General features: G+C 39.0%; 2 protein-coding genes across 4 annotated transcripts in view; one reads left to right on the top strand and one right to left on the bottom strand.

Moving 5' to 3' along the window:
* DPP10 (dipeptidyl peptidase like 10) overlaps positions 1–14,215 on the bottom strand; it is a 652,197-nt gene that overhangs the window by 212,340 nt on the left and 425,642 nt on the right. The window lies entirely within an intron of this gene.
* The window catches only part of LOC309384117 (occludin-like), a gene marked incomplete at its 5' end in the record, with an annotated part of 28,574 nt that continues 26,852 nt past the window's right edge, over positions 12,494–14,215 (top strand). Inside the window, 1 exon segment of the mRNA XM_081937304.1 lies at positions 12,494–12,681. Within this exon segment, the coding sequence (XP_081793430.1) occupies positions 12,494–12,681 (188 nt within the window).

The raw sequence follows: 14,215 nt of genomic DNA on the forward strand, positions 1-14,215 counted from the left end.
TAGACTTTAGAACCTCTCAACAATATGAGCTGTCAATTAATGGAATAGGTTACGGCATGGTTTCTTTTTTTTTCACTAGAGGCTTTTAAATGGAGGCTAAGTATTCATCAATTGAGGATGCTGTAATGAATCCTGTAGTCTGTTTCTATCAACCCTATGATTGTATTATTTTAACAGGCCCCTTGAGATGGGAATGAATGACATCTCTGACTATTACATTCAAGATTACTTTCTGCTTCCTTTTTTTCCCCTTGGTCCCTGGGGAACCTATTCAAAGTTTCTAATTTAAACAACATGATCTTAAAAGATAGGTGCTAAGAAGTTACAGTAACAGTGAGAAAAGACTATCAACCTCCTATCCTATTTGTGAGCTTTATTTATCCAACTACCTAGGCCAGTGGTAGGCAACCTTTTTTTTCAACTGAGCCAAATCTCGCCAAAACCACAATTGAAATTTATTTTGAGAGCCACATTTTTAAAACCGAAAATACATAGGATGGTACACTGTTTTTAGTTTCAATAAACTCTGGCATTTGAAGCACGCAAGTCTTAAAGTTGTCAAGTTACAAGATCCTTGCATCCCTAACCCTTTAGGAAAAAAAACCCAAGGGGTCTTCAAACCTGACAGCTTTAAGACTTGTGGACTTCAACTCCCAGAATTCCTCCTCCAGTCATGTTGGCTCAGAAACTCTGGCATTGAAGCATACAAGTCTTAAAGCTGTCAAGTTGCAAGACCCTTGCACCCCTAACCCTTTAGAAAAAAAACCCAGGGTCTTCAAACCTGACAGCTTGAAGACTTGTGGACTTCAACTCCCAGAATTCTGAGAATTGAAGTCCACCAAGGGCATCAATCATATTAGCCCAGGGATCTGCAAAATTGGCTCTTAAGACTGGTGGACTTCAACTCCCAGAATTCTGAGAATTGAAGTCCACCAAGGGCATCAATCATATTAGCCCAGGGATCTGCAAAATTGGCTCTTAAGACTGGTGGACTTCAACTCCCAGAATTCTGAGAGTTGAAGTCCACCAAGGGCATCAATCATATTAGCCCAGGCAGGGATCTGCAAAATTGGCTCTTAAGACTGGTGGACTTCAACTCCCAGAATTCTGAGAATTGAAGTCCACCAAGGGCATCAATCATATTAGCCCAGGGATCTGCAAAATTGGCTCTTAAGACTGGTGGACTTCAACTCCCAGAATTCTGAGAGTTGAAGTCCACCAAGGGCATCAATCATATTAGCCCAGGCAGGGATCTGCAAAATTGGCTCTTAAGACTGGTGGACTTCAACTCCCAGAATTCTGAGAATTGAAGTCCACCAGTCTTAAAACAGCCAACTTTGCAGACCTCTGTGTTAGCCCAAAGCCTGGCGCTGGGCGGACCTTGCTCCCCCATTGGTGGAGCCCCAGGAAGCGAGGAGGGAGAAAAAGAGACGGAGGCCAAGGAGCTTCTCCCCCCCCCGCCGCAAAAATCTTATCAGGGAGCTGGCGGGCAGTAGCAAATTAGCTGATCACGCGGCGTGATCGGCTAATTTGCTACTGCCCGCCCGGCTCCCCGGTTAGATTTTTGCTGGGAGGAGGCGGGGGGAAGCTCCTTAGCCTCCGTTTCTTTTTCTGCCTCCTCGCTTCTCGTCCCCGCCCGACTTCAGGATCCTCCCTAATCATTGTGGGTCGAAAAGAAAAAAGGGAAAGAGGAGCTTGTTTTGAAGTGCCCGAGAGGAGGGAGGGGAGCGGGCGCCCGGCACACAGAAGAGCCACATTAAAGTGTGTAAAGAGCCGCATGTGGCTCGCGAGCCGCGGCTTGCCGACCACTGACCTAGGCATTCTGTGATATGGAATATCAACTAGATGCCCAGTGAAGATGATTGTATGTTCTTAATAGCTATGGATTTTCAGAAATGCAATACATCTGTTACTCACTTTTCATTTTTTTAAACTATCTTAAAATATATATTTGTGATATGAAGTAGTCCTAAAATGCATATGTATAACACGTCCTAAAATTAACTGGATTTTTGTGCTTTTGTGTCTTGTTACTTTATTTACTAAATGTTTAATCTAATTAATCTCTCAATATCTATTTAATTAGATTCTAAATCAAGTAAACTACTCTGCATTTCATTGTAACAAATGTATTAATAATACACACTAAGCTGAATGGTTTAGCTAATACTTATATAAATTACTGGTCTTCATCTTTTTAATTAGAATTCACTTCCCTAAAGCTAATTTCAAGTTTTTCAAATTCATGCCAAAGACCACCTTTCTTCATTTGAAATGCCCATTTCTACTAATACAACATTTGGTTAATGTAACAAATCTCTAAGAAATGTCTAAAATTATAATTGCCTACAAAATGATAGAAATTATATCTAGACTAAATCATATATTAACACAGTCCCATAATGGGATAGGCAAATCCATGTGTTTATTTTTCCACTGACTTTATTCTTCTATTATTTTCTGTTTTGCTACATTGGTAGAAGCTATTCATTCTCTATTGAATAGTAGTGCTGAATAATATATTAACCAGGTGTTTCTATGGCATAAAAGTTTTATTAGTTTTTTCAGGAACAAGAATACTTCATAAATTACCAATCTGGAACTTTCAACAATTATAGCATTCCTAAAGGAATGTAATATGAATAGTATGTTTTTATTGAAACAAAATACATTCAGTGCCTATGCTTATAACAAAAATAAGAAAATCTAGCAGTTCAAATAGTTTGTTTTCCAATTTAGAGTCTGAATTGCACTAAGTTGTGCACAATTATAGTGGAACACTTCATTGCTAACCATGTGGATTGAAAAGCAAATTGCTTGCATTGTACTAAAAGAAGTAAAAGGTTAACTGGACATTTACTTATTAAGAGGTTATCATATTTATTTTCCCATATACTCAGTGTAAAACTATTTTTTTAAAAAACATCAATTTTCAATTTTCACTGAAATAATTTTTGCTGTCTATCAAAAACTATGAAACATAAAGATTAAAATGTGCTATTCCAAAGATACAACAAACAGAGGATCTGTCTGAACTTCCAAACACAGATTTGTTTATAATGTACTGACAGTGAAAATATTTTATGCAAGAAAATAAAAAAGTGTTAGTGTTGTTCAAAATACAGGCTATATATTTTCATCTGTGTCATACCTGTCAACCCTCTGGATAAACCTTCTGGATAGGAAACATGACTAGATGAGCTAAATATAAGTTATTATAAGGCTACATTAACAGAATTGTTGCAAGTTCAAAACTTCCCACTGCCACTTTCAACTACTTAATCCATCAGGGCAGGTAGTTTCTTTCTCTGACTCTTAAGCCACCTGGGGTTCCTATTGTCAGATTGTTTCCTAGACAACATCTCTTCCATTCTTTCCTCGAGGTTATTCCCACATTTCATTACACTATCAAAATATTCTTGTATACAACGACTTAGATTCTTCATTTAGTAACTCTCCTGGTGTTGCTTGGATGAAAGACTTGTGGACTTCAACTCCCAGAATTGAAGCATGCTGGCTGGGGAATTCTGGGAGTTGAAGTCCACAAGTCTTAAAGTTCCCAAGTTTGGACACCCCTGCTTTATTGAATCATCATCGTCATCATCATCATCATCATCATCATCATCATCATCATCATCATCATCATTTTAACCATTGTTTATCCACTGCAGGTGAAAGCCTGTTTCACATGTTTCCAACCAATGTGCTTCTGATCTTTCTTTTGACAATTGGGCACACAATACTTGTTGATGTCGTAGAGCCTTCTTGTTTTAAGATTCTTTCATGGATGCTTTTTATCAAGTGGTATCAATTCTGACTGCCTTTGTCCATCTGCCATTAGTTCTTCTGCTAGGCGACCAGCCCATTTTCATTTCAATTCTTTTACTCTTTTGATGATATCGTATTCTTCTGTTTATTCTCTAATCCATGTGCAAGTCTTTCTATCTTGTCTTGTAATGCTGAGCATGACTCTTTGTGCCACTCGTAGCTTTTGTGAGGTTAGTGTCCATGTTCTACTGATATATCTAAGAGCAGGTAGCACACACTGATCAATTTTTTTTTTCTCTTCAGGCATAGTGGAAGGTTGTTCTTGAAAATTATGCTTACCCTGCTGAATGCCTGCCAACCACATTTAACATAGCAATAGCACTTAGACTTCCATACTGCACACAGTGCTTTACTGCCCACTCTAAGCTGTTTACAGAATTAACATATTGTCCCCAACAATATGGGTCCTCATATTACCCACCTCAGAAGAATGGAAGGCTGAGTCAACCTTGAGCCTGCTGAGATTTGAACTGCCAAACTGCAGAAGTAGCCTGTAGTACTGCCGTCTAACCACTGTATGTATGTATGTATGTATGTATGTATGTATGTATGTATGTATGTATGTATGTATGTATGTATGTATGTATGTATATATCTGGTGAATTTATTAAACATAACCTGGCTCTTTTTCAGGTTTATTTTTAAGCCAAATAGTTCTCCTGCTTTGTGCAGTTCTTGTATGTGTCTTCAGGGTCTTGTGAGAAGATAACATCATAATCTGCAAATCTTAAGTGATTTAAATAGGTACCACTGATTTTTATTCCATCTTTTGCCTACCTTGAGGTATATTTCTCTAAAATATATTTTAAATTGAATTTGAATTGAATAAGAACTCTTACATTCTGTCCTTTTTGCCATACTAATTGAAGATGAAGGGAATTCAAAATCAAAGCATCACAACATTATTTAATGCTGCTTCTACTTTCTTTAAATTTTAGCTAAATAAATGTTCATAATTTTTCAAAGATTTTTTTTTGGTTCATGCAACTCAGTTCGCTGTGAAATGAACAAAGATTTATATATTATTTAACTATTAAATGTTTCTTGAACCTGAATGTATAAAGAAGCAATAGAAAAAATGGTTTTTATTGTAAACATTTTCCATTCATAACTTGGCCATTATCTAACAGAGTTGTATATGATTTGAGGAGGAATCTTACAGAAAAGACCTGAACTTACAATATTCTTGCCACCTGCCTTACTACAGCAAGAAAATAATCTACGAATGATCTATTGTGATATTCTACCTCCATTTAATTCAGAACTATTTTACATCTTGCATTACAAGGTAATAACATCTTTACTGTAAGAAAGAAGCTAAAGATGCTACAAATCTAATCATATGCTAGAGATAAGAGTAAAAGATACTTCTCTTTATCCATATTTAGCCTGCAATCTTAAGACTCACTAATTTGGAATAAGCATAATTGCATTATACATACAGATAATATGCTTAATGAAAGGAAGGTAACTATGTAAAATGTATTCAATCTGGAATATATACAGAGGGAGGGAGGGCTTAGAGGGGCATAGTGTCATTGGTTGACTTTTACCCCTATGAACAATTAGCTGCCTAAATTGATTAAGTAATTATACTATTTAAAGTAAAATCCATGCCTGTATTCATCATTTAGGATGTCAAATTAGCTTTAAGGAAATAAGACATTCCCTCCTGCTAACTATAGTTCTTCAAGTAGTTATCCATTACAGCTTTGCTCCTACATGAAAAATCTCCCAGTACATCCCAAAGATTCTAGTCATGCTGAATTCTCTCAATTTCCAGGTCAGGAAAATAAGAGAAGGGCACCTGTAGTGGCAGATTCATATGAATATACAGAAGATCTCTCAAAGAATTACAGTTAAAGCTGAACAATTCTGTTATTCTCCGTGGTAGCCTTGCATCACACATACGAGAGTTAGATTCCTTTGATGAGATGGATCAAGTGGTATTATGAGAAAATTGAAAAAGTGGCCCTGCCAATAGTGGCATATTCTTTGATACATACTATACAAAGAATGTACAGCGGGATGGTAGGGTTTTATAAATATGGAAAAAACTGACCATACAACGACTTTACAGATATCTGAAAGGAAAATACACCTGACAAATGCTGCAGGAGTGATTTTCTGGAGTTAAATCCATGAATAGCAGATGGTAAAGTTAGCCTGACAACTGATAGAGTAACCTAGTAGTTCAAGAAATATTGAAAGAAAAGACTCAGAAACATGGTGAGTGTCTCAGAGAGTTAAAAGCTATTTATGCCAGCATAGCAAACGTCAACATTCAACCAATTAATAATAGTCTTCAAGGACTTGATAAACTCAGGTGTAAAAGAAACCCTGTTAAAATGAATAACTATTTTTTAAATAATTATATATCCAGATTCTATTGCAAATTTGTTTATATATTACACATTATGCAATAAGGATCACATTATGTAATAAGGATCAATTCTAAGTGTTCTTATTTTCATTGTTCCCTTTCCCATGCTTAATTGTTGTCAAACAGACCAATTTTGTGAATAGCAAAGTGATATCTGAATGAGTTATTTGTTAGCTGCGAAGTTGTGTCGGACCCATGGTGAACCCATGGACAATGTTCCTCCAGGCCTTCCTGTCCTCTACCATCCTCTGGAGTCCATTTAAGCTCACGCTGACTGCTTTGGTGACTTCATCCAGCCACTTCATTCTTTTTCATCCCATTCTTCTTTTGCCTTCAATCGTTCCCAGCATTAGGCTCTTCTCCAGTGAATCCTTCCTTCTCATAGGTGGCTGTTGTGGCCCATCAGGAGTCGTTGGAGCTTCCCCCAGACTCCGACAGCAAGGGTTCCTATGAGTCAGCTCTGGAGGATGTGGAGGATCCTGGACAAGGTTCCGACTCCAAGCAGGGCGCAGAGAGGCGGGTTGGACACCAGGAGGCGCCTGAGCCTTGGACCAGTGGGGAGGAGACAAGGGAGTGTGATCCGGACGTCAGCAGTGAGTTGTTCCTGGATGCCCAGCACCAGAGAGCTAACAGATGTAAGGAACAGTTGCGCAGTAACAGGAGGTAATTGCACTTGGCTGGTGGTAATTAGGCTCCGCTCCAGACTATAAAAGGACTGCTTGTGCACATGCCCCTTTTGCAGAAGTCAACGCATTAACTGCTTTATCTAGACCCGCGCCAGTCCAGCTTCCGACCGGGCACAGCACGGAGACGGCCTTGGTCGCGTTGGTGGATGATCTCTGGAGGGCCAGAGATAGGGGTTGTTCCTCTATCCTCGTCCTATTAGACCTCTCGGCGGCTTTTGATACCATCGACCATGGTATCCTGTTGCACCGACTGGGGGGGTTGGGGGTTCGAGGCACCGTTTTGCGGTGGTTCGGCTCCTACCTTTCCGGCCGGACGCAACGTGTGTTGACAGGGGAGCAGAGGTCGACCCTAAGCCCCCTCACTTGCGGGGTGCCACAGGGGTCGGTCCTCTCGCCACTCCTGTTCAACACATACATGAAGCCGCTGGGCGAGATCATTCGTGGTTTCGGGGTGGGATATCATCTGTATGCTGATGATACCCAGCTGTACATTTCCACCCCGAACCACCCCAATGAGGCCGTCGAAGTGATGTCCCGGTGCTTGGAAGCCGTACGGGTCTGGATGGATGGCAACCGACTCAAGCTCAACCCCTCCAAGACGGAGTGGCTGTGGGTTCCGGCCCCCCGGTTCAACCAATTGCTTCCATCTTTGGCCATTGGGGGCGGGCGTGGAGCGGGCGCGTGGCCCCCGTAGAGCGGGCGCGCAATTTGGGCGTCCTCCTGGATGCCCGGCTGTCCATGGATGACCATGTGACAGCCGTGGCAAGGGGGGCATTCCACCAGGTTCGCCTGGTGCACCAATTGCGCCCCTATTGAACCAGGATGCCTTACGCACAGTCACTCATGCGCTGGTGACGTCTCGCCTGGACTACTGCAATGCTCTCTACATGGGGCTTCCCTTGAGATGCACTCGGAGACTGCAGTTGGTCCAGAATGCGGCCGCGCGGGTGATTATGGGGAGTACAAGGTACTCCCATGTGACACCTCTCCTGCGTGAGCTGCACTGGCTTCCTGTGGTCTATCGGGTGCATTTCAAGGTTCTGATTACGATCTTTAAAGCGCTCCATGGCACAGGACCTAGCTACCTGCGGGATCGCATCCTGCCCCATATATCCCTATGACCAATTCGCTCGCACAGAGAGGGACTTCTCCAGGTGCCGTCCACCAAACAGTGTCGGGGGGCGACGCCTAGGAGCAGAGCCTTCTCTGTGATGGGCCCAGCCCTGTGGAATGACCTCCCCCCTGATATCAGGACTACCTCTGACCTCCGCTCCTTCCGTGCAAAGCTCAAGACCCACCTCTTCCAATTAGCTGGCCCGGCTCAACCATAGTTTTACCTTATCGCTCCTGACGGGTTTTTTAAATCTTGTAATTTAATTGAGGGTGTTTTAAATTGTCAATTTTAAATTCTATTTTATATATTTGATACCTCCTCCATGTATATGTATATGTGTACGTACGTGTATGTGTTTATTTTTATCTGTATATGTATTGTTCATTTGTATATTTTATGTGCTTTTATTGTACGCCGCCCCGAGTCCTTCGGGAGAGGGTGCGGCTAACAAATAAAAATTTATTATTTTATTATTATTAACTAATGTTGGAGAACAGGATTGTGAGTTTGGCAGGCGGGATTGCTGCCAAGGATTATCTGTGCCGGTTTGCTGCCAAGGACCTGTCTGTCTGTTAATAAATTCTGTAAAGTATCTTTGGCTCGGAGTGTGTTGGTGTGGGACGAGGGGGGTCAGAACAGGTGGCCAAAGAGTTATAATGGGGAAAAATATTGATGATGACTCTGTTCAGACCCAGTAACAGCATGGAAGAGATCTGTTAAGTACTAGAATAATCTCCATCTATTAGTTGAAAATAAATGGAAACAGGAAAAAGAAGCTGCATTTAAGATAATAACTACAGAGCTTAGTTGTGTTACATCGAGACTGAGATTCTCTCAATTTACTCAAAAAACTGAGGGTGAAATGAATAATAAGTATATAACATACTATATCAAACATTTTTTTTCTACATAAAGTGGACAGTTATCTATGGAAATCCTTGATATTGCACATTCTGAAATGAACAATCACCACAACCACATATCTTAGAAAATATTCTTGCTAGTAGAGAGAATAGCCTCTCTACAAGTACAGGTGGGTTTATTTGGAACTGAAGGCAATGGAAGTGATATTGTTTTCTGATACCTATATGAAAGTAACTGTACTTAAGCTCAAAATCAGAAGGATGCTTTGAAATAAACACTTTATAATTAAACCCTTCAGAGGGGACACAAAGTTATTTAATGTTGTACTTAAAACTTTCTCTGTACTGAACATTCAATTAGTACAATAGCAACCTTTTAGCAATTTCCTTGGCAAGAAAATCAGTAGGAGGAATAGTGATATCAAATGCATATCAGAAGTATGAAGTGATGAATTTGATGATATATATCCTTGTAATGATGGTGAGCAATCTGACATAATGGTTTGCCATATTTCTCTGATGTAAACCAATCTGTCTCCAGATATAAATATGCAGGCCTGGAAAGAAAGGTGATGGATAGAGCAGTAAAAAAATAAATAAATCAGCATTTAGACTTCTCTTGACGCAATCCTTATGTGAAAAAAAAGTGATGTCTATGTCCCTACTACACAGTTTAGAACAGTGTTTCTCAAACTTGGCGACTTTAAGTCCTGTGGACTTCAACTCCCAGAATCCCCCAGCCAGCATAGCTGGCTGGGGAATTCTGGGAGTTGAAGTCCACAGGACTTAAAGTCGCCAAGTTTGAGAAACACTGGTTTAGAATAACACATAAAGATGAAAGCACTACCAAGAACCAGTCTTGGGTCCTAACCAAATCTTTCAAATAACCTTAAAATTAGAATCTACCTTGGAGGTAACCTAGTCCTAGTTCTCACAAAGGGGGAAAAAAATCTCAGACTAATCCAGTTCAAAAGGCTTTCTTGAAAACTTCCATTAAGCATCCATGAATTTAGGAGGCAGACTACTCCATTGATCAATTGCCCTCACAGTCAGGAAATCCATCCTTTTTCAAGTATGTTGTTGAGTTCTGTGTTCAGTTTCTACCACTGTTTCTTACTCTTGGGTGCCATAGAGAAAAAAAAATCCATACTCCATGCCCTTATTGGAGGATTGTTATCAAGTCTTGCCTAAGCCTATTCCTCTTTAGGCTGAACATATCCAGTTCTTTTTGCCTCACTTCTTTGGGTTTTGATTGCAAGCCCCTTTCGATGCTTGTACATGAAAACACTTCTTTGCAGTCTTTCCAGTTTATCAAAGTTCTTTTTGTTATCAAGTGGACAATGTAGTCAGACCAGAATGGCATAGAGTGGGGTACTATCATTTCAGAGGTGGTATTCAGCGAGTTCTGGCATGTTCTGGAGAACCGGTAGCAGAGTAGCTTGGAGAACCGGAAAATAGGCTGACCCCACCTCCACTGCCTCCCAGCTGATCTTCTTTTGTTGCCTTGAACAGGAGAACAGAGCTGGAAAGCAGGTCAGTGGGGAGAGAATGGGGATTTTGCAGTATCCTTCCCCTGCCACACCCAGCATGCCATGCCAACCAAGCCACACCACGCCTACCAAACCATGCCCACAGAACCAGTAGTAAAAAAATTTGAATCCCACCACTGTATCATTTCCTGTGAACCCGACACTGTCTTTTGTTATGTTAGCAATCTACTTCCTCATCTGCTTCATATCTGCAAAATTTTAGAGCATTCTTTCTATTTCTTCATCTAAATAATTTATAAATGTGTCAAAGACTGCACTGAGCCCAGGACAAGATTCTGAGGTGCCCCATTATGCCCCTCCCTCCATGTGTACATAGACCCATTAAGGATGATAATTGCCTATTCAGCCAATTATGAATTATGAATACATCTGATAGTATGATTATCAATCCCACATTATTCACGTTTATCAAAATGGGGGCTTTATAACATATCTTACTGAAATCTGTATACATTACATCCACGTCATTTCATTGGTCCACTAATTTAGACACATTGTTAAAGAAATAACAAGTTTTGTCCGGCACAAGTTGTTTCTAACAAATCCACACTGGCTTCTGGTAAACACTACTTCATAATCTTTTCTAGGATTTTCTCAGGTAATGATGTCAAACTGATTGGTCTGATTTTTCCCTTTTAAAGTATTGGAACAATGTTAGCTGTTCTCCAGACTTTTGGCACTTTCCTTCTGTTCAGTCATTTTTCAAAGATTTCAGTTAGTGGCCCTGAAATGACATCTGCCAGTTTCTTTAACATGTAGAGATATAATCCATCCAGACTAAGAGACTTCAATTCATTCAAAGCAACTGAGTGTTGTACCACCAATGCTTTATCTATTTTGATCACAATTTCTTCTTTTATTTCCCAAAGTGCAGAGGCTGATAAATTGGACTGCTTTTTTCTTTGTGAAAAAACAAAGGGAAGGTATGAATTAAATAGTTCTGCCTTTTCTCTGTTGCATGACACGTTCTTGCCATCTTCTCCAAACAGTATTGATAGAATCTCTAAACAGTGGACCACATTTCCTTGACTCTCTTCTTGTTCTGACATTACCCAAAGAACCATTTTTTGTCATTTTTGACATTTGTAAAAAACCTTAACTCATACTTAGCATTCCTATCTCCATCTTTGCAGATTTGGGTTATGTCCTCTTTCCATTTTTCAAACTTTCTCATTTTGTTTATAGGTAAAAACTTGTGAAGTCATCCTGGTCGTCTCACATATCTCCTCTTTCTCTCTATGTAAATTTGAATATTGAATATTTGTTATCTCATTTTTCAGAATTTCACAACTCTCCTGAACTGGTTTCTCCCCCCACCCCTCAATTGTTTATTTTTTTTCCCTTTTTAAGATATTCAGTAGAACTCAAACTTCTGCTGAGCAGCTGAGACCTTGAAACATAATGTTTCAATATCATTTTTTTTCCTGTCTGGGAGCAGCACACAATCTGTATTACCTTTGGAAGTATTGATCTGTTATTTATATAATTTGCTTCTGCATGGAAACTTGTGCCAAAGTTTATTTTTGGATAACTGATTGATAGAAAGAGGGATTTTTTTTCTTTTAAATAAAGGTAAATGTTGCTTTGGAATAAACACACTGACAGTTATTTTGTATCTTGCTTTCTTTGTCAATGGAAATAGTAGTGACCTATAAGAAGTCAGATGAACATGAAAAGTTTTGATTATGGCAGAACTGGATAGAGGATTTTTTTAAAAAAAAGAAAGGGAAGATTTTCTTTCTCTATGCTATAAAGATACTCAAAGCTGAAGGAACAAAGAATAAATTGTTCACCTGTCTTACAAAGAACTGAAAAGCCACGAGTACTGAAGTATCATTACAGATTAATTTAAACACTAGGCCATCTAGTAGGATAGGTAGCTGTTTTTCATCTAGCCCAGGCACTTGAGCCATCCAAAGTAATTGCTGTACCCAAAAGCAGACTTCTTCTGTGAGAGAAAAGGGAATTTCATTCCCAATCATCAGATGTTTCTGTGAACCTGTCTGCCAGTTGTTCACAATGCTATAGGCTACTGGTGGACACAGAATGTAAATAACTACAAGCGAGAGATGGTCTTTATCATGAACTCAGAGAATGAGGTTATTCCCTCTGCTATTCAGAAAAAAAAAGTTTGGTGTTTTAAAACTAGGAATAAAATTCAGGCAAAAGCTGTGAATAAAAGCTGGGAAAACCACATAGCTAACATTGTTCAGTCTCTTAAGATTTGGAACTTCCAAGAAGCTGGAATGAAGCAAAGGTATGTTTGTTTATGAATCTCATATTTTTATAGAAGTAGGTAACATGTCTGGCTGAAATTTGGTGTCTATTTTAATATCTGTTTTCTTTGCTGTGCTAAATGAGGTGTCACTGTTTCATGTTCTTATTTCTCTGTACAAGGTAGTGAATTGAGTTTCAGCCTTTACCCATATATTAGGCAAGACCTGAAAAAATAATTTGTGATCTATAAAATTTTAAAAAAGGACTACTTTTTTGGTAAGGTAAACATAAGCTTCTCACAAAAGAACTCAGGTACAATATGTTCCACAACACTATTTTGGGCAGATGGAAAGCCATTAAGGGATGCATAGAATTCAAAAAATATGGATTCCAAAACATATTCCTCTTTCTTGAAAAAGATCTCTACATAATAGCAAACAATTTATAGAAACTAATGGGAAACTAGCTATTGGGAAAAATTCTGACTTGTAGTCTGTTGGAAGACTCTTCAATCTGATCCAAACAGTCTCAATTTATGTGGTGCAAATCTAACTGACGGATACCGTAAGTTTTGTTTAAAATTTTGAACAATTTAAAATGCTCTGAACAAAATTCACTTCAGGGTTTGGAAGTTAATTAGAATAGTCTCTTCTCTGAAGAAGAATTTATAAATAAAATAAAATAAAGGTTTGTTTTCAAGACAGAATTAAATTTAAAAATGATTTAACTCTTTAAAATGTTGAGATGTGGAGAAAGAGTGCAGAGAAGAAAGAGTGCAGAGAAGAGAAACAAAGATGATTAGGGGATTGTAAGCAAAAACATATGAAGGACTGTTGCAGGAACTGGGTATGTCTAGTTTAATGAAAAAAAGGACTAGGAGAGACATGATAGCAGTGTTCCAATATCTCAGGGGTTGCCATAAAGAAGAGGGAGTCAAACTATTCTCCAAAGCACCCAAGGGTAGAACAAGAAGCAATGGGTGGAAACTAATCAAGGAGAGAAGCAACCTCGAACTAAGGAGAACTTTCCTGATAGTTAGAACAATTAATCAATGGAACAACTTGCCTCCAGAAGTTGTGAATACCCAACACTAGAAGTTTTTAAAAAGAGATTGGACAACCATTTGTCTGGTGGTCTAGGATTTCCTGCCTAAGCAGGAAGTTGGACTAGAAGACCTTCAAGGTCCCTTCCAACTCTGTTATTCTATAATGTATTATCTAAAATATGCAAGCTATAAAGCTAATTATACTGTTTTCTGTAGTGAAAGAGCCAACTGGAATTTTCTGCCAAATTCAAAATTAGTGCTTCCAAACATAAAAAGAGTCTAATGAAAGAAAAGAAAGTGATGGCTGGTACCACTATCTCGTTGTCAGTTGCTCTAGGAAGTATTTTTAAAAAAATCTAATGAATTCTTTGAACATACAATATTGATGTTCTTTCTTTTCTTATTCTGCTCTTTCAACCATGTTAATCAGCCTCAACAAATGGTTTTATTAGAAAGTGCTAGGCAAACTATGATGTGCAATCTGGTTTTGTGAAGGGTATGCCTTGGGGACTGAATTTAATATTTTTAA

Source organism: Natrix helvetica (assembly GCF_964273705.1).
Source record: "Natrix helvetica genome assembly, chromosome: 1".
Classification (NCBI taxonomy): Eukaryota; Metazoa; Chordata; class Lepidosauria; order Squamata; family Natricidae; genus Natrix; species Natrix helvetica.